Below are 23,765 nucleotides of genomic sequence, written 5' to 3'. Positions count from 1 at the left end.
TACAAAATTATTATGAATATCGTGTCTTCCCGTTGTTGGAATGGAAAACCTACTTAGGCAAGAATTTTTTTTTTTTTTTTAACTCTATGGTAAATCCCAAGCACTTAGCATAATGCCCGGGGCTGCACAGTGAAGTATGTACTTTTTTGCTGTTATTCTCAATGTTTAGTTACTCGATACACGGGAGTGTGTCCAACTCCAGACAATCTGAAGATGTTTCTCTACCATTATTTCCGGAAATGCAGTGAGCTGGAGGGGGGGTTTCAAAGACTCATGCTGGCCACCCTGATAGAACGTGAAAAGTGATGCAAACTAATTTCTGTCAATGCTGTCAAGGAGCCTTGGCCCAAGGTAAAAATCGACGCGCGGGACATCTGAACTCCTCACTTGTGGTAAATAGCAGCTCCCGTCAACACCATGGAGTAGTCGTTTGTCCACTTGGACGTGTACCCCCACCGCTCCTTAGAGTTATCCCAGAAATGGCTGCGCGCAGGGTACCCCACGATCCTCTCCGGGAAGGTCTGCCACACGGTGAAGGCAAAATCCACCTGCAGGCAGAACACAAGCCAAACAAGCAATCAACAGTGTTAACAAATGTCAACAAAACATTACCTTCCCCCTGCTAATTCGTGATGTGAAATCCCAGGACTGTTGCGAAACATTAATTCCGTGTATTCATCAGCAAATTAAACTGACTGCTTGACATTTTGCCCTGTAATTATCTACATTTTAATGTTTTCTGTTGAAGAAACTTCAGATTAGTGCAGAAACGAAAGAAGAAAAGAAACTGCTGATATGTCCTTTGGAATCTAGTTTGTTCAAGCAAAAACACAAGTCAAAAAAGCGGTTGCTGGCTTCCCCTCCTCCCTCCGGGGTGCACGTGACCGCTGATTCACGCGAGGCACAAATGCATCTGTTTTATAAACGGGAGATTTCCTATGTACATCCAGAGCATGAACAGACAGCAGGCAGCATGACGAGCATACAGCAAAGCTGAAGTGACTAAAATAAAAGCATCCTCTTAAGAGCAAGAGAAAAGACGTTTAAAAACCACACAAGTTCGAACAGGAATTCAGAGCAGCTATCATAGCGTTGGAAGATGCTCAGTAAAAAGGAAATCTAGAAAAAGCATCCACGATGAAAAATCACTAAGAGTAAGTGGGGAAGAGGCCAAGCGAAGCCACATGATTATTTTATTTTTTAAAAAAGATTTTATGTATTTATTTGAGAGAGTGAGCATGTGAGCACAAGCAGGGGGAGCAGCAAAGGGAGAGGGAGAAACAGGCTTCCCACTGAGCAGGGAGCCCCATGCAGGGCTCGATCTCAGGACCCGGGATCATGACCCGAGATAAAGGCAGATGTCTAACCGACTGAGCCACCCAGGTGCCCCAATACAAGATTATTTTAAAGGCAATGCAGGTAAGTGACTGTCCAGTGCTTATAAGAACCCAAAGTAGGTACTTCTCAACCTGCTCAAAACTGACATTTATAATGAGGAAATAATCTGTTTTCAAATGGGCGAGCAAATTTTGGACTTGCTATGATTGTTCGACGAATGACAAAGAAGTACACAGAAAATAAAACAGTAACAAAACAATCATATAATGCTTGTATTTATGTATGTAATACTTCGGTTACAGTACTTACACATTTTAACTCATCTACTCCTCACAATATAACCCTGTGAAGTAGGTGATTTTATAGTCTCAATGTACAGAGAGGGAAGCTAAGGCATATGGAGGTTTAAGTAACTTTCCTGAGCTAGTAAGTGGCAGAGTCAAGATTTAAACCAAGCCACCTGGCTTCAAAGTTGGCACGTACTATGACCATAGCCTCCATTTTAACTGTTGGTACAGTACTGAGAACAATCGAACTCTTACACAGGTTACGCATTCAGCCTGCGAACTTCCTTATCTCTTCTCCATAAGCAATGCAGACGGAAATTTCATTTATTCCACAAATATTTCTAGTTGTGGAGCTGTGATGGTGGATGGGAATGTCATGATGGTGTCAAGTCTGGTTCCTACCTCCCAGAGGTTGAAAAAGCAATAACCATTCATGACAGCCAACAGCAAAAACCACCCAGGTTCTATTAATTGACGAATACATAAACCAACCATGGTATGTCCACATGACAGAATATCATTCAGCTCCAAGAAGCAATAAAATACTGAGAATATGGGATGAGCCCTGCAATGGCATGCTGAAGGAAACCACCCACACAAGGCCACATGTTGTAGGAAATGCCCAGAAGAAGGGAATCCGTGGAGACCAAAAAAAAAAAAAAAAAAAAAAAGAACCACCACCAACAAAAAAACCCGGATGTGCGGTTCTAAAAGCTAGGGAGGAACTGATGAGTGGATACGGGTCTCCTTTTTGGGTGATGAAAATGTTTTTGAGTAAGACAGAACTAATGACTGCCCATCATCGTGAATGGGCAGTAAATGTCACTCAATTATTCGCTTTAAGATGGTTAATTTCATGTTGTGAATGTTACCTCAATTAAAAGAATGAAGCAAATCAGGCAAGATCACTGGTCCCCCAAGCTTTCACCATATGCACAGCATCATTCCCTTTCTGCCACATTCCCATACCATACAATTAGTTCTTTCCTATTGTTCTTTAAACTACCCAGGTTTGCCCCCCACCCCCATTAGCATCATCCTAGGTAAACCTGTCAGTGAAACCCTAGGTTTGGTTGCTGGCTATATTGTTTTCTAACAAACAGTAAATATACTCGCTGAAATATGCTTGTGATGAACCATGCAAAACTATGGGGCACACACCATCCTTCGGGAACACTGGCCTGAGGGATCTGTGAGAAGGTCCTTTTACCTCTGAATCCTTTGGGCCTAGAAGTCACTGTTTTTGTGAACAGTCACATATTCAAATTTTAATGAAAATTTAGTTTGGTCCTCTAACTCAAGGTAAGAGAGCCTTAGGACTATAGCTTGTCCTCCTCCCAAATGGAAACATCCAGAAAAAGGTAGGGTGTTGGAAAATACATTAAGGAAATCTGTTGGCGGGGGCACCGGGGTGGTTCAGTGGGTTAAAGCCTCTGCCTTTGGCTTGGGTCGTGATCTCAGGGTCATGGGATGGAGCCCCGCATCAGGCTCTCTGCTCTGCGGGGAGCCTGCTTCCTTCTCTCTCTCTCTGCCTGCCTCTCTACCTACTTGTGATCTCTGTCTGTCAAATAAATAAATAATCTTTAAAAAAAAAAAGAAGAAGAAAATCTGTTGGGGCACGGGGCATCTCAAAGCCAGCAGCAGGGGAGTGGACAATGTTTGCCAGAAGATGGAAAGTGGGTTGTGATAACCCACACGCATCACTGGGACTCGATACCAATGGTGCCGACTCAATGGGACGGTATCTCACGCAGCCCATCGTCAAACAATCAGCCCGGCCCTTTGGGGTTTTCCATGGTTCTTTGAAAAGGAAACACATGCCCTGGCAACTCCTATAGAACCCGATGGGGTTTTCTTTTTCATCGCCTGAATTTCTTACTATCTCAAAGCTGTTTCAAGTCATTTCAAAGGAACTCAAAAGTAAATTCAGATAAAACTACGATTCTTGTGATAGTTCTGCTTTCCCGAAGATCATTAACACATCAAAGGAGGCAAAGGTCAGCTTACAGCCTTTTCTCTTAAAAACCAACATCTGTTTTCTTTTGAGAGTTTGCAGCAATCCAGATAAATGTAAATAACCGCGACCAACTATATCTAATACCCTTTACAGAATGCTGTTTAGAAATCTACCCTTAACGCTACCAAGAGGCATTTAAACAAGCGGAGACTCCTTAGAGAGGAAATAAAACGAACCACCATCTATTCACTTAAAAAAAAGAAGTCCTCTGTCCTTGGCCATCTTACGGGAACGATCGCTCCAGGATCAGCAGGCAAATTCGAAGCAGACCACCAGTCTCTTAAATTACAAACCGCTTTCCATCCGCACTGACTTCTAATTACTTCTCAGAGGTCACACGTTCCTTCCAGCACGTACCCAGCAGCTGGAATCGCTCGTGTTGGTGAAGAAATTCACCAGCCCCATGGAAACATACAGAGGTCTGACTGTGGGACAGGGGGAAAACACGACTCTCGAGTGGGGACTGCTTGCTTCCTTTCTGCCCAGGGGAAGACGTTAAGCTGTGTGAGGACCTGACGTCATGGGAAAAGGACTTAAATATATGCCATCGCTGTCCTGTTCTGGCGATGGGCTGCTCTCCCTGTTTCCCGCCAAGGTCTACTTTGGAAGGCTGTGGACGGTACAGCCCGGGCTTCCCGACAGGCTGCTGGCGGACTGGGTCAGGTCAGTGGGAGTCACCTGCAGGAAAACGGAAGTGGGACAGAGAGCGAGAGGCCAGAGTATTTCTCCCTGGCTCCCTCCTAAGTTTGACACAAGAGTTATGGGCAGTCGCCACATCCCTCCGTGGTCACAGGTCCCGTAGGGCAGGTCCCCAGTTCCAACACTCAGAGAATCTGAAGCACTAATTTCCTTCAGAGCTGGGGGTGGGAGCTGCTGCCTTTTCTGGCCAGTCTCCAGGTACCTCGAGGTCCTTAACCCCACCCTCCCAAGTCATCTGAAATCCCTTTCCTGGAATCACCTGACCTGAATGCCATGTGCCGCTAGGATGTGGAGGGCTACGGGCAGGAACCGTGTCGACAAAGTAACCCAGCACCGAGACCAGAACACAGAGATTCCTTGACAGATACTTGGGGAGTGAATGTGCTCCTCAGATGTCCACTCCCCTGGCAGGAAGCAGCAGAAACGTGTCAGCTGGAGTGTCCCCCACCCCGCAGTCCCTGGCTGCTGTTACCTCTGAACACGAGACCTATCTTCTCCTCCCCCCGACTCCGAACCCCTTTCTCCTGTGGACTTGCACGGGGCACACTGGCTGCATGTTCACGCCTTAACCCCCTCAGCGTGCAGACCTTCAATCATTCATGCACTGAGTGTTTGCAGAGCATGGGCTGCAGAGAAAGCATTCTACCAAGGTGAGGCCCAGGGCATTTTTGTCCTGGGATTGTTGAGGCTGCACAGAATGTCTGTTCACTCCATCAGATGGAAACTGGAAGCATCCATGGAATTTCGAGGAGACGATGGGACTGTTAGCCTAGGTCGACACCAAGTGCCGGCCACGTGGACTGGCGTCCGGGAAAGGGCATGCTGGTAAGTGTGGAAGTTCAAATAGAAGAGAAAATGATTATGAATAAGAGGGGAAAAGAAAGGGAAAGCTGCACGTAGCTCAGACTCCACGCTTTTTAGCAGCCACCATTAATAACGCATTTCATATATACGACATTTTTATAGAACTATCTTTGGTTCCCCTCGATGGTTTAAAGTAAGGTTTCTGAGAATCAATACTCCTTTGAGTTGTAAAAATTGGTTTCCTATCATATCTATCTCTCCTCCTCCTCTCTCTCTCTCCTCCTCACACGTTCTTTGTGCAATCTTATTTTTGGCACAAATACCTGAACCACTGAAATAGCAAGGGTCTCTCGTCTCAGTCTTAAAGTGCAACTGTTTGCTCTCATGTGGGTGAAAGAAAATGAGCGCTTTAAACCGAGCAGAGAGGCTGCCTTCAGAACCCAGAACAGTGTACCCTAACAAAGGCAGCATGCAGCCACAGGCATTCGGATCACTGGGGAAGGACGGGCTGTTTGCTCTGTGCCGTGGTCTCAAGATGACGCTAAGCAGGTGCCCCCCTACTCTTCTGGGTTCTGCTGTGCTGTTTAGAACAAAAGGAGGGCAGGCAGGAGGGAGAGGTCAGGCACAGCCATGCAAATGAGGAGCCAATTAGCAGAGAAAACGGAGGGGAAAATGCCCTCTTCCGGGAGCCAGGTGGTGGCGAGGTGCTCACAGGAACTGGGTTCATTATAACTGACTCTGTGGGAAGTTGTTTTTTTTTTTTTTTAAAGATTTTATTTATTTATTTGACAGACAGAGATCACAAGTAGGCAGAGAGGCAGGCAGAGAGAGAGAGGAAGGGAAGCAGGCTCCCCGCTGAGCAGAGAGCCCGATGCGGGGCTCGATCCCAGGACCCTGGGATCATGACCTGAGCTGAAGGCAGAGGCTTTAACCCACTGAGCAACCCAGGCGACCCTCCACAGGAAGTTTTGAAAAAGGTTTTCAAGTGGCCATGGCCTGGGCAAAACAAGCGCTGGCACCTTGGGGTCTGGGGCAACTGCCTGAAGACCCCCCCACCCCACCCCACTCCTCAGGCGGGGGCGCTTACCTCCGTGGTTGAAAGCACAGTGTCCTCATCAAGGCTGAGCACGGCGTCTGTGACGATGTTGTCGTAGGGCAGGAAACGGCTGCTCATAACCTGGGAGTGGGTGGAAAGCAGGCAACAGGGAAGGAACAAAGGAAAAGAGAGGTAAACTTAGAGACCTGTTTTCAGGAAAAGTCCCCCGTCCTCACCTTCAAAAAGAATGTTCTGCCACCACGTCCCCCCTCAATGTTGAAGACATCCGTTTCCCATCAGTGCGGAGCCATTTGTTCTACTGTTATTGGGCGCCGACTGTGTACAGACACCTTGCTAGTCAAAGGGAGTACACAAAGGTCTGTAAGACATATTCTCTGGTCTTGGAGGAGCTCACAGTCCACGGAGACGTCCAGACGCAGACGGTCTGTCCTAGTGTGCCGTGTGGACAATGCCAGGGAAGCAGAAGGTGCGGCGGCCAGCCGCTCGCAAGGACAGATGGAGGCCTTGTAGCAGAGATGACATTGGAACTTGATGGATAGGAATTCACCAGATATAAACAGACATGAGGCAGAAACAGGGCTCAGCAGAAGTGAAGGCACAGAGGAGAGAACCGGCACTCTGAGGCCTGGAGAGAGTGGACGGATGGAGCTGTGTGTCCACGTGTGGCACACGCCACCGGAAGGCCATGTTGTTTTAGGAGGTGTGTAGAAAAACATTCATAAAAATTCTCTTTACTGGAGTTAGCATAGAGTAGAAAAAAATACACACGCCTGTATCAGCAGTTACAGGAACAGGTAGTAGTAAAGTTACTTAAAAATCACCTCACTGAGACGAAAGGGAAGCCGATTTATAGCCAAATACTAACACAAAATAGCACACGTGGTATATGGATTGAGCAAACTGTGAAGGTAGTGTATGAATAAAGTTTGGGCAACTCTAGGATAAGGCATGGTGAGGTGTGTGCGGGTGTGTTCGGGGCGAGGGCTTTGTGGGGAGAGGACCAGCTGGAAAAATTAAGACCGGACAGACTTCAGGGCAGCTGGTTAAGCACTCTTGGTTTCAGCTCAGGTCAGGATCTTAGGGTCTCGAGATGGAACCCCACCTGGGGCTCTATGCTCAGTGTGGAATTTGCTTTGGATTCTCTCTCTCTCTCCCCCTCTGCCCCTCCCCCTGCTCGTGTTCTCTCTCTCTCTAATAAATAACCTTAAAAAAAAGAAAAAAAGACTAGAGAGACTTCTCTGTGACAGTCACACCTTGAGCCTCTGCATTGAACGTACCACAGAATGACTAACCATGACAATGGTAAGAATAACTAACACTGGAAAAACATCTCCTATGTGCCAGACATGTTCCAAGTTCTTTATACATATTATCGTGTTTCTCCTTTATAACAAACCCATTTTATGGCCGAGCAAGCTAAGGCACAGAAAGTTTAAGTGTCTGGCTCAGGACGGACCCACCAGCATTTCATCCCCGGCAGTGAGGTTCTGTAGAGCATGTCTGCCACTATGCGACACCTGTCTCAGGTTCGAGAAGGACCTCAAAAGTGAATGGGGGGGGGGACATTGGGCAACCTCATATTCACTCTGGAAGTTGTATCAACTGTTACAATAGCCTCTCTACATTCGCACTTGGAGGCCAAGAGAAAAGACACATTTGCCAGCCCCTCTCAAGGCACAGAGGTCAGGGAATGTAGCAGTTGGACACTGAAGACAAAGGGGGAAAGGGAGACCCTTAACCCGGCTGCCCAGGGTACGCTCTCCACAAATCTGAGGACCCCCAGCCCCAAGAAGCTCAAGCTTGTATTTACAACAACAAGCCAGCTGACCTATGAGACTTCCACGCCCGCGAAGCCATTGGAGGGCTTCTGACATTAAAGGATGGAAAGTGCCCACTATTTTCCATCTCTGGGAGCTCCAGGGATGTATCTACAGCGTAAATGGCTCCAGGGTCTGCTCCTACACATCTGTCAGCTGGGTCAAGTTTTCTTTTCCTTTCTCAGGCTTTCAAAATGAAATAAAATATAAAGCGATCAGCAACCCCATATACACGGTGCTCAGAAATCTCAGCCCGAAGCAACTCTCCTGATACTGTTTACATGTCCGCCGACTAACACAGAAACCATTAGCTGCCAGCTTAGTGATGCCCTGACCTTTCCCTTGTTAAGTCTATGGGGGAGAGCTGCACAGACAAGGCCTATAAATTTGAAACAGAATTTTGCAGTCAAAGCAGCAAACACATCCACTCCAAACTCAAGGCTAGATATGGAAATGTACATACAATGGGAAAAGAGCAGGACCTATGACTTCCTCCCCATTACGCTCCCAACCGCTGGTTTCATAAAAGGATCCATTTCCTTTTTCTGAACCTGCTTCATCAACAGAGGTTAGGAGCCCATCACCCAGCCACTTCCCAATTCTAGTGCTGAAATTAGACACTCTCTTCCAAATACCTTGCCTCAGCCACATTCTGAAAGTTGACGGTTTAACAGGAAAGGAACTGGTGTACTCAGAAAGTGAATCCTGAGTGAAATGGGTTTTGCTCCTTAGCTCACGTAAGAAATATTTAGCTATCAAATACTAGCTCAACCCCTTCTAGAATTAGCAAACATGCATAGGCAATGACGAAGATGCAAGAAGTTTATTGTCTAATGGGGAATATGAGAAATATCCCTAAGTAATTATACAAAGTACAGTAAGTGGTACCTTGTGTCCAGCACCCACTGTGCGTAGCCACACTTCCGAGTTAATTTCCAAGTCTAGTGTTGTGCCATTTGACCTTTTAGCAATCCTGGTGTAGGTATTATGATTGCTTCCATTTACTAAAGGAGGAATCGAGGCACAGAGACTTAAATAACTCATTTTCGAGCCCATGATACAAACCGTAACATTCCACTGCCTCCCAGAAGAGTAGCAGACATTTGGTGTCTCCTGGGGGCATCACAGGCCCAGGGCTAAGCACCTGTAAGGCACCATCTCACTGACTCCTCCAAAAGGGCCCAAGTCTCCCCAAACACAGAGCCTGAAGCAATACATAGTTAAACGCAAATGCTTTACTAGGTGGTGAGTCCCAGGGCAGTGCGAGTGAGGGGAGAGGAATGGCCCACTGGAATCAGCGGCCAACGCGGAGTCTAGGACCCAGCAAATGGCCAGAAGCCCAGACACAGGTATGGCTGGGAGAATGTACGCCACTTGATCTTAGCCAAAAGGCTGAGAAGGGATCGATATGGCTGGGAAAATGTGAAGTCTCTTACAAGCTACGCCTGTTCGAGCCCCCATCTTGTACACAAAGAAACTGGGACTATTCACAGAGTGAAAGTAAAAAAAAAATCAGTCATTGAATCTGTGTGTAAAAATGTAATACTAATAACCACAGAAGTCAGAGTGGCCCCCAGTCAGTCTAACTAGACCCTGTTTCAAATTCCCGACATATTCCAAGGAAGACTTATCTACCAGAAGAAGATCTAGACACCCACGGAAGCACAAAAAAAAAAAAAAAAAAGAAAAAACAAAAAAACCCAATGAATTCCCAAGTCCAATGTCGACAGCATCCATCTGAGCACTGTCTGGGACCTTCGGCACTGGCAATGCGGAGACGGACATATGGGATCGTAGGCAGGAGATTTCTGTGTGCCATCCCTTTTGTGAAACCATATCTATAGTGAGATGGGTTTCGTAAGGGTAAGTAAGACCCACGCTGAGAAGCAGGTGATTTTCTAATTCCCACCTTCACTTAGGAAATGCTTACGAAGCAGCTCTTGGATAACCACGCTGCTCGACTCCAGCCCTGTGAATGCTGGGGCTTTCTGGGTCACATTGCACACGATGTTCCAACATACGGCGCGGGGCACAGTGCAGAGCAGCCGGGCATACATTGGAAATGAACAGATAATGTGCTCATCCCCTGGCCCACGTGACAGCTGTAATTCTCACCGCATCACATCGAACTACGGGAGATTGCTACTTCTAGTAACCCAAATGATGATTTTTGAATGGTTTCACCTAACTGATATTTTTTTACTCTGGCACGAAGATGTTTTACTTAGTGTGAGACAATCTCCCAAGACCTGCTTTCCCGAGGACTGACGAAGGATGTCTCTTAGATGACATGCTTCACCAATCTGTTCCATTTAGTAGCAGCTAATTTCTTCACAACAGATATGACCTACAAGAAAGCAACGAGCAGAAGCTAGAGAAAAAAGAACTCACCCCTGGCTGCCCAGAGCAGAAGAAGGAGATAGCACGGGAACAGGGGCTTCGAGAAGGCATGGACATTTTGATAACAAAGAGAAAGCTTTGAGAAGGGATGATCAAGGCTTACAGCAAAAGGGAAAGATGAGAATTAGAGGCAGGAGGGGACACAGTGCAATTTAAAGAACTGTGAGTGATCAAATTTGGTGAGAGGACAGGGTCTGGGTGGGGGAAGCAATGCGAGAGAAGAGGACTGGCAAGGCTTCCCAAGGCCAGATTACACATGGCCTCAAATGTTAATTTCAAGCATTAGCAAACAGAGTCCCTTAAGGCTGAGAGATGATCAGAAGATCATTCAGTTCTAGGCAAAATGAACTGGAGAATGAGCAAGGGACCGGCTAGGCAGCACACGCGCATCTCTGGTGGAGACACCCAAACGGAATTCAAGTGCAGATGTCCTCCTCAAGATTAATGTGAGGACGAGCCACTATTCTGAAAGACACAACTGATACGGGCGAACCAGCTAACAAACCTCAGACGTGAACCGCCATCAGCAGCTTTGTCTTGATTCTCATCATTCATACGAGAATCACTACTGCCAGGCCCTGAATGCGCCGGACCCTAGCAGCAGCCCAAGGGACATGTGTTATTACTTCTATTCCGTAGACGAGGAGGAAACGGACGGTCAGAGAAGGAAAGTATATGCAGGGCCACAGATCCCCTCCAGAGGCGTGTTAGGACCCACGGTTCCCCAATTTGAGAACCGACAGCTGTCAAAGCTGAGGATTTTCAGGGACGCGGATAATTTTAGAAAAAGGAATCCAGAGCCAGACACTCCGTCTAGAGCCAACGCCCACGGCGCCCCATGGAGAAACTAACACCCCAGGGCGGTTCTGCCCTTCCCTTCCTACCTTGCTTTCTCCTTCAATGACGATGACAGGCACAGCCGTGGCGGGCCAGCGGTGTTTGGCTGGTAGGGGCTTGTCACAATTCCATAGAACTATGATCTGAAAGAGACAAGGGGCATGAGACGGCTTGGTGAGGCTGGCTTTAGTGAGGCCTCCACCCCGATTTCCTCTCAGAGACAGAAAGAGGCCTAAGCAAAGCGGAGAGGCAGACTTCAAACTTGAATTTTAAAAAGAGCCTCCCCCCCGCCCCACCACACACACACCATCTCCAGAACCTGGTCACCTCAACCACTAGAGAGAGAGGACCAAAAGAGTAACCTGAAAAAAACTACATCAAGGGGGCAGGACAAAGCTGGGGAGAAAAGAAGTAAATTTCAGAGTTGCTGAATCTTAAAAAAGTAGGTTCTTTAATTCTGACATCATTCGATGAGCAACGAAACAATGACCAAATTAAATAAAAATGGGTAACGAGCTCTGGAACATTGGCTAGGAAGCAGTGCTCCTGCGGGCATTGTGGGAGAGAGAAGAGAATCCAAGATGGAACTAGTGTGGTGAGCTCATGATCTGGATTCTCCAGAATGGATGCTGATTTTATGTGACTTCTTGATATATGTGTTCGGTTCAGAAAGGTATACTTCAACAGGATTTAACTGTTTCCAAGCTTGTAAGCCTTTTTGTACAACCTGATTTACAGATCACAATGTCACTGTGGCAAGAGTATGGGAGGGACACTGATTGGGAAAATCCTGTAATAGACAGAGTCTTCTCCCCATTTTATACTGAAGTCATGGGTGCTATGAGAGGAAAGTGGACCCCTCCTGACACCGGCAAGTCTGCTTCTTCCATTGAAACTTCGTCTTCTGGGTGCCCACGGCATTTCTGAGGTTACTTTAACACTCTGACGTTTAAAAACAAAATAATGGGGGCGCCTGCGTGGCTCAGTGGGTTAAAGCCTCTGCCTTTGGCTCAGGTCATAATCCCAGGGTGGTGGGATCAAGCCCCCTATCGGGCTCTCTGCTCAGCAGGGAGCCTGCTTCCCCACCCCCTCCCCGCCTGCCGCTCTGCCTACTTGTGATCTCTGTCTGTCAAATAAATAAATAAAATCTTTTTTAAAAATTAAAAAAAAATAAAAAAGTAAAAACAAAATAACATCTTTACGCATTCTTTAAAGAATGTGTTGGTATGTATGTTTCACCTTTACCCCAGAGAAACATCTCTCTGTAACCCACCCCTTACCCATGCGGAATTTCACTTTTAAGAACCGTTGGCTACACTGATGAAAAGGGGGTAAGGCACGACAAACGAGAGGAGAGGAACGGGGCCTGATGCTGAATGAGTCCCACGGCGCAGAGAACAGGGTGGGGGGGTGGGGGGGTGGTCTCTGGTGGGCGGAGGGGGAGGCGGCCGGGGCTGTGGTCCGCCCCCCACTCACCTGGGCACAGTACTGGGATTTGGCGGCAGCCACGAGAAGCTTCAACACTGGCTGGGACTGGGAGACCAGGGGGGTCACCGCATGGATGACCGCAGTGAATTTGGAGGGGGGCTTTAAACCTGAAAGAGAAGCAGGAGAGGAACCCAATGAAAGCCTAGAAAACGACCCTCAGAAAACCATCTCTCCTCGCTCCATTGCCTCGCCCTGAAGCTAACCTTCCCGTCCGGAGGGAACAAAAACAAGGTGAAAAGCGGCTAGTTAACTGTTGCCTGAGACCTTGATAATTTATAGCTCCACGTCTAGCCGGAGGTTCTTCCTCTGATAGCCTAATCCTCCCCCGGGGATGTACCTCTGATCTCCCTGTGGGTTCCGAGGGACCGAAGTCTGGACACACCCCCCATCCCCCATCACTCTCTACTCCCAGCAGAGTCTACTCCGGCCACTGGCATCTTAAGGTGAATTTAAGCAAACGGGCTCTCTCCTGGGTATCTGAATAGCTCTAATTGTTAAGGTGTTTTTTTTCCTTTTTTTTTTTTGGCCTGATTAATCCTATTTCCAATAATGACCAGCAAGTGACAAAGGTTCAAGGAACAGCATCCGGAGCCTCACTGTCTAGGTGGGAATCCCCGTGCCCACTGGTGGTGGGATCTTCCCCTCCGGGTCTCCACAGCCAGAAAGGGGGCCTGAGGGTCAGAGCATCAAACCCATGGGGCTTCTAGGAGAACGGAATGATAGAGTAAATGCATACCAGGCAATCAGAACAAGACCCAGCAAACAGTACGTGCTCAATATATGTTTGCAGGTCGCCCTCACCCCCATCATCATTATTCTGGAGCAGAAGCTCTTTTGTGAGCGCTGACATAATCTGAGGGAAAAAAGGACATGACCCTGACCTCCACCGGCTGCGCGCTCTGAAGCCCTGGGAGGAAACGTGTGAAACAAGCAGGAGCCACGGAACAGAAAGCAGTGAGAGGGCTTCTCCCCCGGAAGGAGGTTTTCCAGAAGAACTCACTAAGAAACTAGAGACACACTTAAAAGCTTTTTCAAAATTTCACTAGTTCAGACCCAGGAATTTCACATTTTGGTAGCTTCAATGCAAACAAGAGTGCGCAGTGACATTCGAGTTAAGCTTTGATGTGGAGAGAATAAAGGCAGGAACCAGACAACGTCTACTAAAGGATTCTGAGAGTGTTTTGTAGAGCAAATGAGATCATCCAATTGGTACCTTAATTGCACGTTAGAAAGAAGCTGACTTCTCCACTTTCTAGATACACATGCAAAACTTTGCCAAAGAAGAAGAAAAAATGGGACGGAGGGGTTTCCTTTCTCCCGGTGAGGACAAGTCACCGCGTCTACATTTTCCTGTACTAGTTTAGGAAGCACTACGTGAACACTTCTAACGTGCTCCCTTCACATGGAGATCTCACTGCTCTGCAGGAAAGATGCAGGCATATTTATCGAGTATGGCCTTATTCCGAAAATTACCAAATTCTAAATACATTATCCCATGTGGGCCATTCAATGCTTTTAAAACAGTCCCCACAGTATGTTTGGTTTGGCTTAAAGGGTTCTTTGTCACTGGCTGGTATTTTAGGCCATGACTTCTTTTTAAGTTTCTTTTTATCCGTTTCAAATTAAACATGCACAACTCAAAAAAAAAAAAAAAAAAAAAAAGGCGAGACTGTTATGGAGAATATCGGGACAGGGTGGAAAATCTAGAGTCTTTTTCCCACATCGACTTGAAAGATGCTTTACTCTCCCAGAGTTTCTCCAGTTCGGAACTGTGAATGGGGGAAAATGTTAAAGATCTTTCAAATGCTAGCACAAGTGGGGTTCCATGCACAGAGTGTCTATGGCAGTAATAGTAGCCTTTTGGAGAGCTCAGTCCCTCTGTCCATTCCCTTCGCCCCACTGTAAGACGAAGAAAATCTGCTTGAGAGCAGAGACTGTATCTCATCTGACTTTTTTTCTTTCTACCACCTAGCATTGCATTAATGGAGCACGTAAGACGGAGCACAATAAATGTCAAGTGGATGAACAGAGTTGTCTCTTGTCATCCATTCTTCAATCTTTCTCCTTCCCCTTTATTAATTCAATTTTTCTTTGGTAGGAGAGAGAAAGTTGAGATTGCAGAAAAAAAAATTAGGGAGAGCTCTCCTGCTTCCATTTCATACACGAGGAGATGTGAAATTATAGCAAACCCATTGTCATGTTCAAAATGATCCGTAATTTGGGGAGCCTATTTCTCACAAAGGAATGAGTCTACTGTATGTGAGGTCCAGCTGCTTAGATAAAAAGGAGTTCCTTCCTTTTGCAATGCTCTGCTGCATTTATAATTCTTGATTCTGGTACACCAGTTAGGATAGGTCTCTAGACAGCTATCTCCAATGGAGGCTGGTAGAAAGACCCTGCTACAGGATGGAGAAACCAAGGGCCTTTGAAATCCCTGGACAACATCTGGAGGACAAACAAGGGGCGGCGCTCTGGAAGGAACTCACTTACCTAAATTAGCATAGTAGTAAGGAAAGTCTCCCAGATAGGATGAATACTGTGGTAGTACGAACAGTCCTCCAGGATGTTTGTTCCATATTAAACTGTTACGTGATATGTGCTTGAATATTCTGTCCTGAATAATCTAGAAGGTAAAAACACAGGATGTGGTGAGAAGAAGACCTTGACAGTGTCTTGTAAGGAGCGTGTTCAGTCCCGATGTGAGGAATGATAACCCTCAGAGTAGTGACTCTATCCCCAGATTCCCCACTGATACAAGTGTCCTGGACACAGACAGAGTGACGGAACAGTGGAAGAGAGTGGGAGAGAGAAAGAGATGAATGACAGCTAATCAAATTTCCTAATTCCACTTCAGTTTTACCATAAATTGCACCTTGTCTTTCTATAATAATAAGTACGTTCTCATTTCAAAGCAGTGTGTAGAACAGCTTCCTTGATGGCTGAGCATTTAGCTGTGGTTCTAGATCCATGCCAGGAAGATCTGTTCTGGGTCCATAGAGATATGCAGGCAGAGAACCAGGATGGGAGGGGCCAGAAAGCATGGAACATTCTAGAAACTGTTGAAGTTCCAATCTGTTCCTTTCACTGAGGAGGCAGATTTATCTATCATATTTCGTTTTCCTTTCAAAGTCAATTGTAGGACTTTGGGGTATTAGTTAGCTGAAGTTTTTCTACATTTCTTCTCAAAAAGCAGCGAGTTAACAATTGCTCAAAACATCTCACAGAACAGAACAAGAACCACGGCACATGAAGACTAATAGCCACGCTAGTTCATTAGTTTCTTTGGACGTCGGGACCTCGCAGATCATTAAATTCTACAGTTAGAGTCAAACATTCTCCCTTCCCGAATCATTTGTCAGATGAACGTGATTAGTCCACTTTACAGATTTCTCTCTGTGACTTTCAAACTCTTGTAATTATACCATCCACTCATTAAGATACGGTTTGGCAAATAATTAACTCGATACAGGATTTCATGTTTGCAGCAATTTTTTCCTCTACAAAAAAAAAAAAAAAAAAAAAGAAAGAAAGAAAAAGAAAAAAAAAAAAAAGAAAAAGCTTGCCATGTCTGTCAAGAGATTTAAGACCTAAATCATTATTTTCCAGGGCCCCATTTACTGCAATGTGACTTTCAGTAAAGACCATCTTCAATGGAGCTTTATCATTTGAGGTTATTAATACAACCATCTCATCCCACATAGTGATAGGTAGGTAATAAAGTGAGCTACATTTATTTTTGCAAACCTTATCACGTTTATATTTCTTAATGAGAGAGAAAGAAGGAAGCAAGGAGGTAATTTGGAAGAACTCAAATATTTTAGTTTAATGATTTCTGCATTTTTCTCTTTCCCCCAGATCAAAACTGCTTATTTTATATGGCTAGGTAGACGTTTCTAATTTGGTGAAGAGTTTAGGAACCTAGCTAAAACAGTAACGTTTACTTTCTGTGGGACAACAGAGATGTGTTAAAATGCTGTTGTCTAGGCATTAATTATGAGAAACTTCTTGCGGTTGTGAAAGGTTTTCACATGCACGCAACTGCACTTCAAATACTGTTTATCCTAATTTTATGTTATTTATATCTTCTAAATCTATTATCTATTTTCCCTTATAGCTTTTCATTTAGATCCACTTTTTTGGCTTTCTGAGTTTATGTACTTTGCAACATGTGGTCACTTAAATGAAGTCGGATACCAAGACACAGAATAAATTGGAAGTAGACAGCGTCATAAATCTGACACATATACAAATGACATGTATCTAAGGGATGCCACAAAATGGATCACCATCTTTCAGGAGAATCCTCCTCATTTTCATACTCTTTCTGGCTCAGCAGCACAACATTGTTATTGTTTCGAATTCAAGGATACAACAAGTTATGGCATTCTTCTGAGATAGCAATGAGGATGTCATACTCCCTTCAAATGAGTCTCGATAGGAAGGTATCGGCAAAGGTACAAGGGCCATTGCAAGTATTTAATTTAAGCTGGGTCAAGCAATTTGCCACTTTTATGTCTCACTTTCCGCATTTGTAATAAAACAATAAAATATCCCATAAATTATAATCACCTCTCAGAATTTGTTAGGAGTAGCTGCTCAAGTTTTTACACTTAAGACTTGACCTTTTTGCCTTAAAAATAACTTTCATTCCTGCGTTCATTTTCTAGGCATAGATTTTTCCATTTTTACACCACTATAATATCACAGATATTATATATCATAGATATCGTTCTATATTAATAGTATTTATGGGTTACTTATCCCTTATCCTCAATGACCAACAATAGTATAATATTTTTAATGTAAAGCAATGGCTGTATTTGTGAATTAAAATTTTCCACATCTAGAATTGATACTTTAGGAGTCTGTCAATGGGTACAAATATTTTTAAGGCTGTTTATACGTATTGATAAATATTTTCTAAAGGGTTTGTAACAACTTGCCTTCTCAGAAGTCTGAAAGAGTATGGACCTCATTTCACCAAACAGAAAAGTTGTTCTCCCTCTCCTAATGTCCCATTCTCCCTGTTGCTACCCTGGACAGCTCCCAGGATCCTTGCAGAGTACTAGAGCTCACTCGTTATTGTTGCGGAAGAAGACATCACACTTAGAAGCCGGACATCTCTACGGCCATAAAGAAAATCAACAACAACATACACACAGACACGTGTACACACACAGTACAAAAGCTTTTCATTATAGATGGAACTGGTACCCTTGAGAAGGATAGTATTTCTCATTAATATGAATTCAAAGGGAAGAATGACAGGCTCCTTATTTTTCTTTTTTATGTGCCATCTGTTTTATGAATAATGGACTATTGGTTACAGGTTACTGTCATTCTGTGTGGCCCTGACTTGGTCTTTTGACCAACGCAAGGCTGCCTCACACACACAGTGCCACCATATGCCACCTCACTTTGAGCCAAAGCATTCTCTTTCCATTATCTCCCTGACTTGAATATTCCACTACACAACAGCATCAGCAATACCAAGGTTGGAATGTGCACTGTTAGGTAACTGGAGAGGAAAAAAATCGGAGCATACTTCACAAAACGCCATTAAAAATGTGCTGTCCTGGGGCACCTGGGTGGCTCAGTGGGTTAAGACTCTGCCTTCGGCTCAGGTCATGATCCCAGGGTCCTGGGATCGAGCCCCACGTCGGGCACTCTGCTTGGCGGGGAGTTTGCTTCCCCCTCTCTCTCTGCCTGCCTCTCTGCCTACTTGTGATCTCTCTCTCTGTGTCAAATAAATAAATAAAATCTTAAAAAAAAAATGTGCTGTCCTAACTACCATTAGTTCTTTCCACACGTTATTACAATCTTGTGCACTTTTCTTTCACTCACCTTGATTCTGACTGAGCTCCCATGGCTCAATCATTAGGGTCAGGCTGCTGCTGTGTAATATTCAGAACGCTGTCTTTGCAACATTTTATCACTGTCCCCATCATTACTTGTCAGTTTGCATACACACCCACAAACACACACAAATAGAGCTCCAAAGAGCCCAGCTCTGATTCAATAACTCCTTAATTCCAAGATGCAGAATTAGGAAGCTTCTAGAAGACCACGTCCCAAGGATGACAGAGTACGGTGCACTGTAATGTACCGAGTACTTGACATTGGCTTTGGAGAGAAGGGGTCCTGCTTCCAGTAGTGTCTAAGCATCACCTACAACACGAAGGCTCATATTCTCCAAACACCAAGTCATCCCCTTCCTGTAGCCTACAGTATAGCAAACAAGGAAGAAAAACCCAGTGTTTCAGAGTCTGAGTGCAGAACATCCTGAAAGTAAAGGATCCTCAAATCTATATTGTCTAAGGGTAACTCTGAATTATCCTCATAACTTAGGAGCTCCAGCACAGACTGACCTATATCATCTAAGTTCTAAGCCAGGCAGCCATTTTTGATATGGGATACTTAAGTCGTTCTCATAAACACATTGGCTTTATTTGTGTATGCGGATGGCATTTTCTGCTACGTTCTCTGCTTTTCTATTTACATTGAATTCTGGGGTAATCTGAGTTCTGAATTAAAAAGGGAAACTGGATGATATCCTTCATGCAATTCGGTTGAAGGGTCAAACTGTTACAGTCCAATCTTGGAACAATATAAGAAGATTTGACAGTTGCTATAAATTTGAATGAAGTATATGGTTCATAGTGTTTTCAAAACAACGGTGTCGCTAAAGAACTGGATGGCTTAAATCCAAGGGGAAGAAGGCCTTTCCAGCAGAGAGATGACAACAACTTGACTTGAGATTCTATTCTGATGACTATAACACATCTAACTGTTCTTACAGGATAACTAAGCATTGCTAACTGAACAGGCAAGAGACCAGCTCTGTACCATAAACCATACTCAAAAGAAATGTAATTAACAAGATACCACCTTTCATCTGGCAAATTTGCAGTTGTGTGTGTGCGCATGCGTGTGTGGTTTAATTATAATCCTTAAGGCTAATAAGAGGGCCGCTAGAGAAGGTCTCCCCGCAGATGGCGTACGAGAGTCCAGACTGATGCATCCTTCTTGAAAAGTAACTTGGCAAGCAGATCATGAACCTAGACTCTGGCTTAGTAATTGTCTCACTTTAAGGACTTTATCTCAGAGAAACAGAGATGTCCCTAAGATACAGGTAGAAACCCGTTGCTCAGATAAAGACATCTGTATCTAGATCTACACAAAACAAACAACATCAACAGCCAACAACAGGAGATTAGTTCAATAAATGGAGGTCCACCAAAGGAGGGCAAAAGGGAGGAAAGATGAAAATATGTGGCGTTCGTGTTTTAGAGTGGACAACTAACAGGCCAGAATCTTGACAAGACCAGAATCAGACCCAGAGGTGCATAAATGTGGCATGTGACAAGATGGAGGCATGAAAACATTGTATGTCTGGACAAACTACACAACAATGTGTCAAAGAAGAAAAAAAATAGACTCTTCAAAACAGGTCATACATATGAAAGTAAACTGGATTAAATAGCTAAATCTAAAGAGTTAACCACGAAAGTACTAGAAAAACATAAGGGAATGTGTGTATAAATTATGTGTCAAAAGGTCCTTTCTGAAGAGTAGCAAATGGAAAATCCACAGAAGAAGAGATTGCCTCACCATAAACAAAACAGAAAGGGATGCCACAAGCTGGAGGAAATATTTGCAGCAAAAGAGTCAAAGGGTTAATATTTCTAATACAATAAGCTCTTAAAAATTAATGAGAAAAAGTGGGACAACTCTATGGCCATTTCTATTTCTTTCTTTGTGAGTTGCCTAAGAAATATGATAAAAATCATTCCTACTAATATCCTAAGAAATATAAATTAAGAAAATATTGATTTATCATTTTGAAAGATATAATACCCAATATTGGTGAAAGTGAAACATATCAGAAGTAATAAAAACAAGTCCTTTCACATATGCTGGAAGGAATATAAATTAACTTCATTCTATTGCAGGAAAATTGACAATTTATTAGAAATCTTAGCATTTGTCATATTCTTTGAACCAGGACTTTGAATTCAAGGAATTAATCCTAAGGAAGTAATCTTGAACCTATGCAACAATTTAGTGCTGAGGCTATTTGCTTCAACAATGTGTCTAGTAATGAAAAACCAGAAACAATGGCAATGTCTTCAAATTGAGGATAATGAAAGAAATTAAGTGATATCATGAATGGAGTATTATATAGTTATTAAAATAATTGCAGAAAAATCTAACAGCATGAGAAAATGTTAACAGTACATTATTAAAAGGAGAAAAAACACATTATAAACTAAACTCAGAAAGACTCCTCTTTATTGACTGATTTATTTTTAAGTAGGCTCCACACCCAACATGGGGCTTGAACTCACACCCTGAGCTTAAGAGTCACAGGCTCTGCTGACCCAGCCAGCTAGACGCCCCTGAAAGACTCTAAAAATTATAACATATGTATCAATTTGCCTAGAAAAAAACAAATATGTAAGTGTTTGTGTGTATATATATGTCAATATATATGGGTAGATTTTGTATGGCTAGATTATTTTGTTTTTATGCTTTAAGTATTTTCCATTATTTTCTAAAATGAACATGTACTCTTTTCATGAAAAGCACTCATTCCACAAAGAAAAAAATTGACATTCAACTTTTCTTAAGAAGGGTCCAGCAAGGTTCTTGGATGGACGATAGGAGAGAAGAGTAAAATCTATTACATTGTCAAACCTGCTGCTACGAACAGATGAACAAATGCAACCGATTTTAAGGAACCACAGGTTTGCTTGCAAGAAGGAAGCCCCCGGAGACCATTCTGACCTTGTCCCCTTCATGGGAGGAGCCTGGCTCCTGAAGAGCCCCTTTCACCTACTTCCGGGATGGGAAAGAAAAAAAAAAAAGGTGAGCCCCATTCCTGAGAAGAGACCCCGACCAGAGCAGGAGTCCAGGCTCGGCTTGGGGTAGGGAAATGCCCCCACTGTGCCCAGGGCGTGAGCAGCACAGGGTTTGGTACCCAGGATGGCAAGAGAACAGGAGTGTGGACAAAACAGGGTAATTTTCAGTTTTCTTGGTATTACTCAGACTACAGATCTAAACAGGTTACATTACCTATTACACTGGCTTTGGGCACAGTAAACACTTTTCCAAAGCAAGTACCCCAAGTGATGCCACAGATGCCCCTGCGGTATTATGGGAACCCCTCAGAATCACCTTAATGGTGTGTCTCATGAGAGGACCTCTGCTCTCCTTCCTGCGAGTCCGTAATTCATGAGTGTGCAGTTCTCTAACTCTTCTCTTAGCTCTTTGTGCTACGGTGCTGTAGCCTCAGGCCATCACTATCTTTTCTACTTCCAAAGGTTTTAATCATCTCCACGCTTCCCTCTCTTTTTCCCCTCCTGCCTAAAAAAAAAAAAAAAAACGCAACTAACAAGGGGCACACGTAGGCCTAGAAGATTTTCTGCTTTCATAGGGTTTAACACTTTCTGCACCAGGTAAGTGTGATCCCAATTTTCTTAACACATCCTTGAGAAATCGATGTTGGTTTGGTGGCACATCTTGAGAACTGATCCTGGGGTACCTCTGATGCCGCTGGTACCCAGTAAACTGCTCATATTTCTAGAATGGTTGAAGATTTCCCCCTACTCGGTCACTATCTGATTTCTAAGTAGGTTCCAGAAACAGGTCTTTGAAGGAGGCCACCGAGTGTGAAGGACGGGAGGACAGGCATTAACCACATATCGCTGAAATGATGGAAGACAGAGCCAATCTCTGTGTCAAGGAGTGTCATTCCTCCTCATGTCCGTTTTCCTCTGTGGAGTTTTGGGAGGAATGGAGGGATTTGCTTGGGCACGGCAGAGCAGGTAAAAGAGGGTTAATTGACATATCCGAGTACAAAAAATTCCGTTTTGTCCCATTTGATCAATTACGCCTCACCAATAACAGAAGAGAAGGCCAACAGAAGTGTATAAAGGACCATTATTCAAGACCAAGAGCCAAGGGGTCTCACTTACCTCTAGTGTAGTTAATACAATCTTCTCAACTGAAGAAAAATAAGCCTCCCACAAGAATTGTGTCTGCTGTCTAAGTGCTAGGATTTTATCCTGATGAATAGACCTGATTGTAGAAGGGATCTGTAACACAAGGTGAACACAAAATAACCGTAACTGTCAAACAATGAGATGCCATTTGATCGAAATAACCCACCTGGCTTAGGCTTTTATACTTCTTAGCATTCAAGTTTTAGTGTATGGATCGGCTAAAAATCACCAAGCCCTAACCTGAAATGCCCTTAAGAGGTGTCAGGTACAAACACTACTTACTGGGCATCAGCTTTAATGACCGATAATGCATGGAAGTTCAAGTCCCCCCTAAGACTTGGTAACAGCGTATCAGTTGCTTAGGGTCCCACAGATTCTCCATCTCTACTTGGACGACCACATTCTACCCAGAAGGGAGCTATCATCTTTGGGGAAAGGCTGAAAGACATTATCCCCCAAACACTCCAAGACATGCCATGCCAGGGACTCTGAATGATCTACAAAGAGGCTTTTAAAGGAATTTCTCTGAGCCTCTCCATTTAATCTGTAGCTGGACAGTCATTTCTAGTGCACACACCTGCAACCTTACCCCAAGGACTCTTCTGCTCCCTGACCTGTCTTTTTGGCTCTTGCACTTACCCCAATCTACCACGATCTGTCAAACATCATAAACGTCCTGCCATCACCATTCTCTAACAGGCTACATGATTTTAAAGGTGAGATCTACATCCTGTCCATCCAGTTACACAGTTCAAGGCTATAAGAATGGCTTTTCCATAGTTACAGTAGTTATTCAAGAAATAAGAGTTGAACTGAACATGGCCGGTTGGGCCGTGTTCTGGGCCCTATACTGATATAGGGATATCAGTATTTTTACAAGCAATATAGCTTAATGGTTAAGCACAGGGACACAGAAATTAGACCAAGGTGGGAATTCTTGGTTCTACCATTTACTAGCCGTGCTCTTGTACAAGTTATCTGATCTCTCAAAGATTCCATCTCTTCATTTAACGACAA

General features: G+C 44.3%; 1 protein-coding gene across 1 annotated transcript in view; it reads right to left on the bottom strand.

Moving 5' to 3' along the window:
• The window catches only part of EXT1 (exostosin glycosyltransferase 1), a 281,822-nt gene that overhangs the window by 5,630 nt on the left and 252,427 nt on the right, over positions 1-23,765 (bottom strand). The window contains exons 4-9 of the mRNA XM_045999238.1: positions 22,722-22,841; positions 15,235-15,367; positions 12,733-12,851; positions 11,304-11,399; positions 6,233-6,322; positions 388-548 (exon numbers count right to left, since the gene is read on the bottom strand). Coding sequence (XP_045855194.1) covers positions 388-548; positions 6,233-6,322; positions 11,304-11,399; positions 12,733-12,851; positions 15,235-15,367; positions 22,722-22,841 — 719 coding nt within the window. The remainder of the gene's footprint in view (positions 1-387; positions 549-6,232; positions 6,323-11,303; positions 11,400-12,732; positions 12,852-15,234; positions 15,368-22,721; positions 22,842-23,765) is intronic.

Source organism: Meles meles, chromosome 1 (genome assembly GCF_922984935.1).
Source record: "Meles meles chromosome 1, mMelMel3.1 paternal haplotype, whole genome shotgun sequence".
NCBI lineage: Eukaryota > Metazoa > Chordata > Mammalia > Carnivora > Mustelidae > Meles > Meles meles.
The sequence above is the reverse complement of the archived record's forward strand: the minus strand, read 5'-3'. Positions and strand labels throughout refer to the sequence as shown.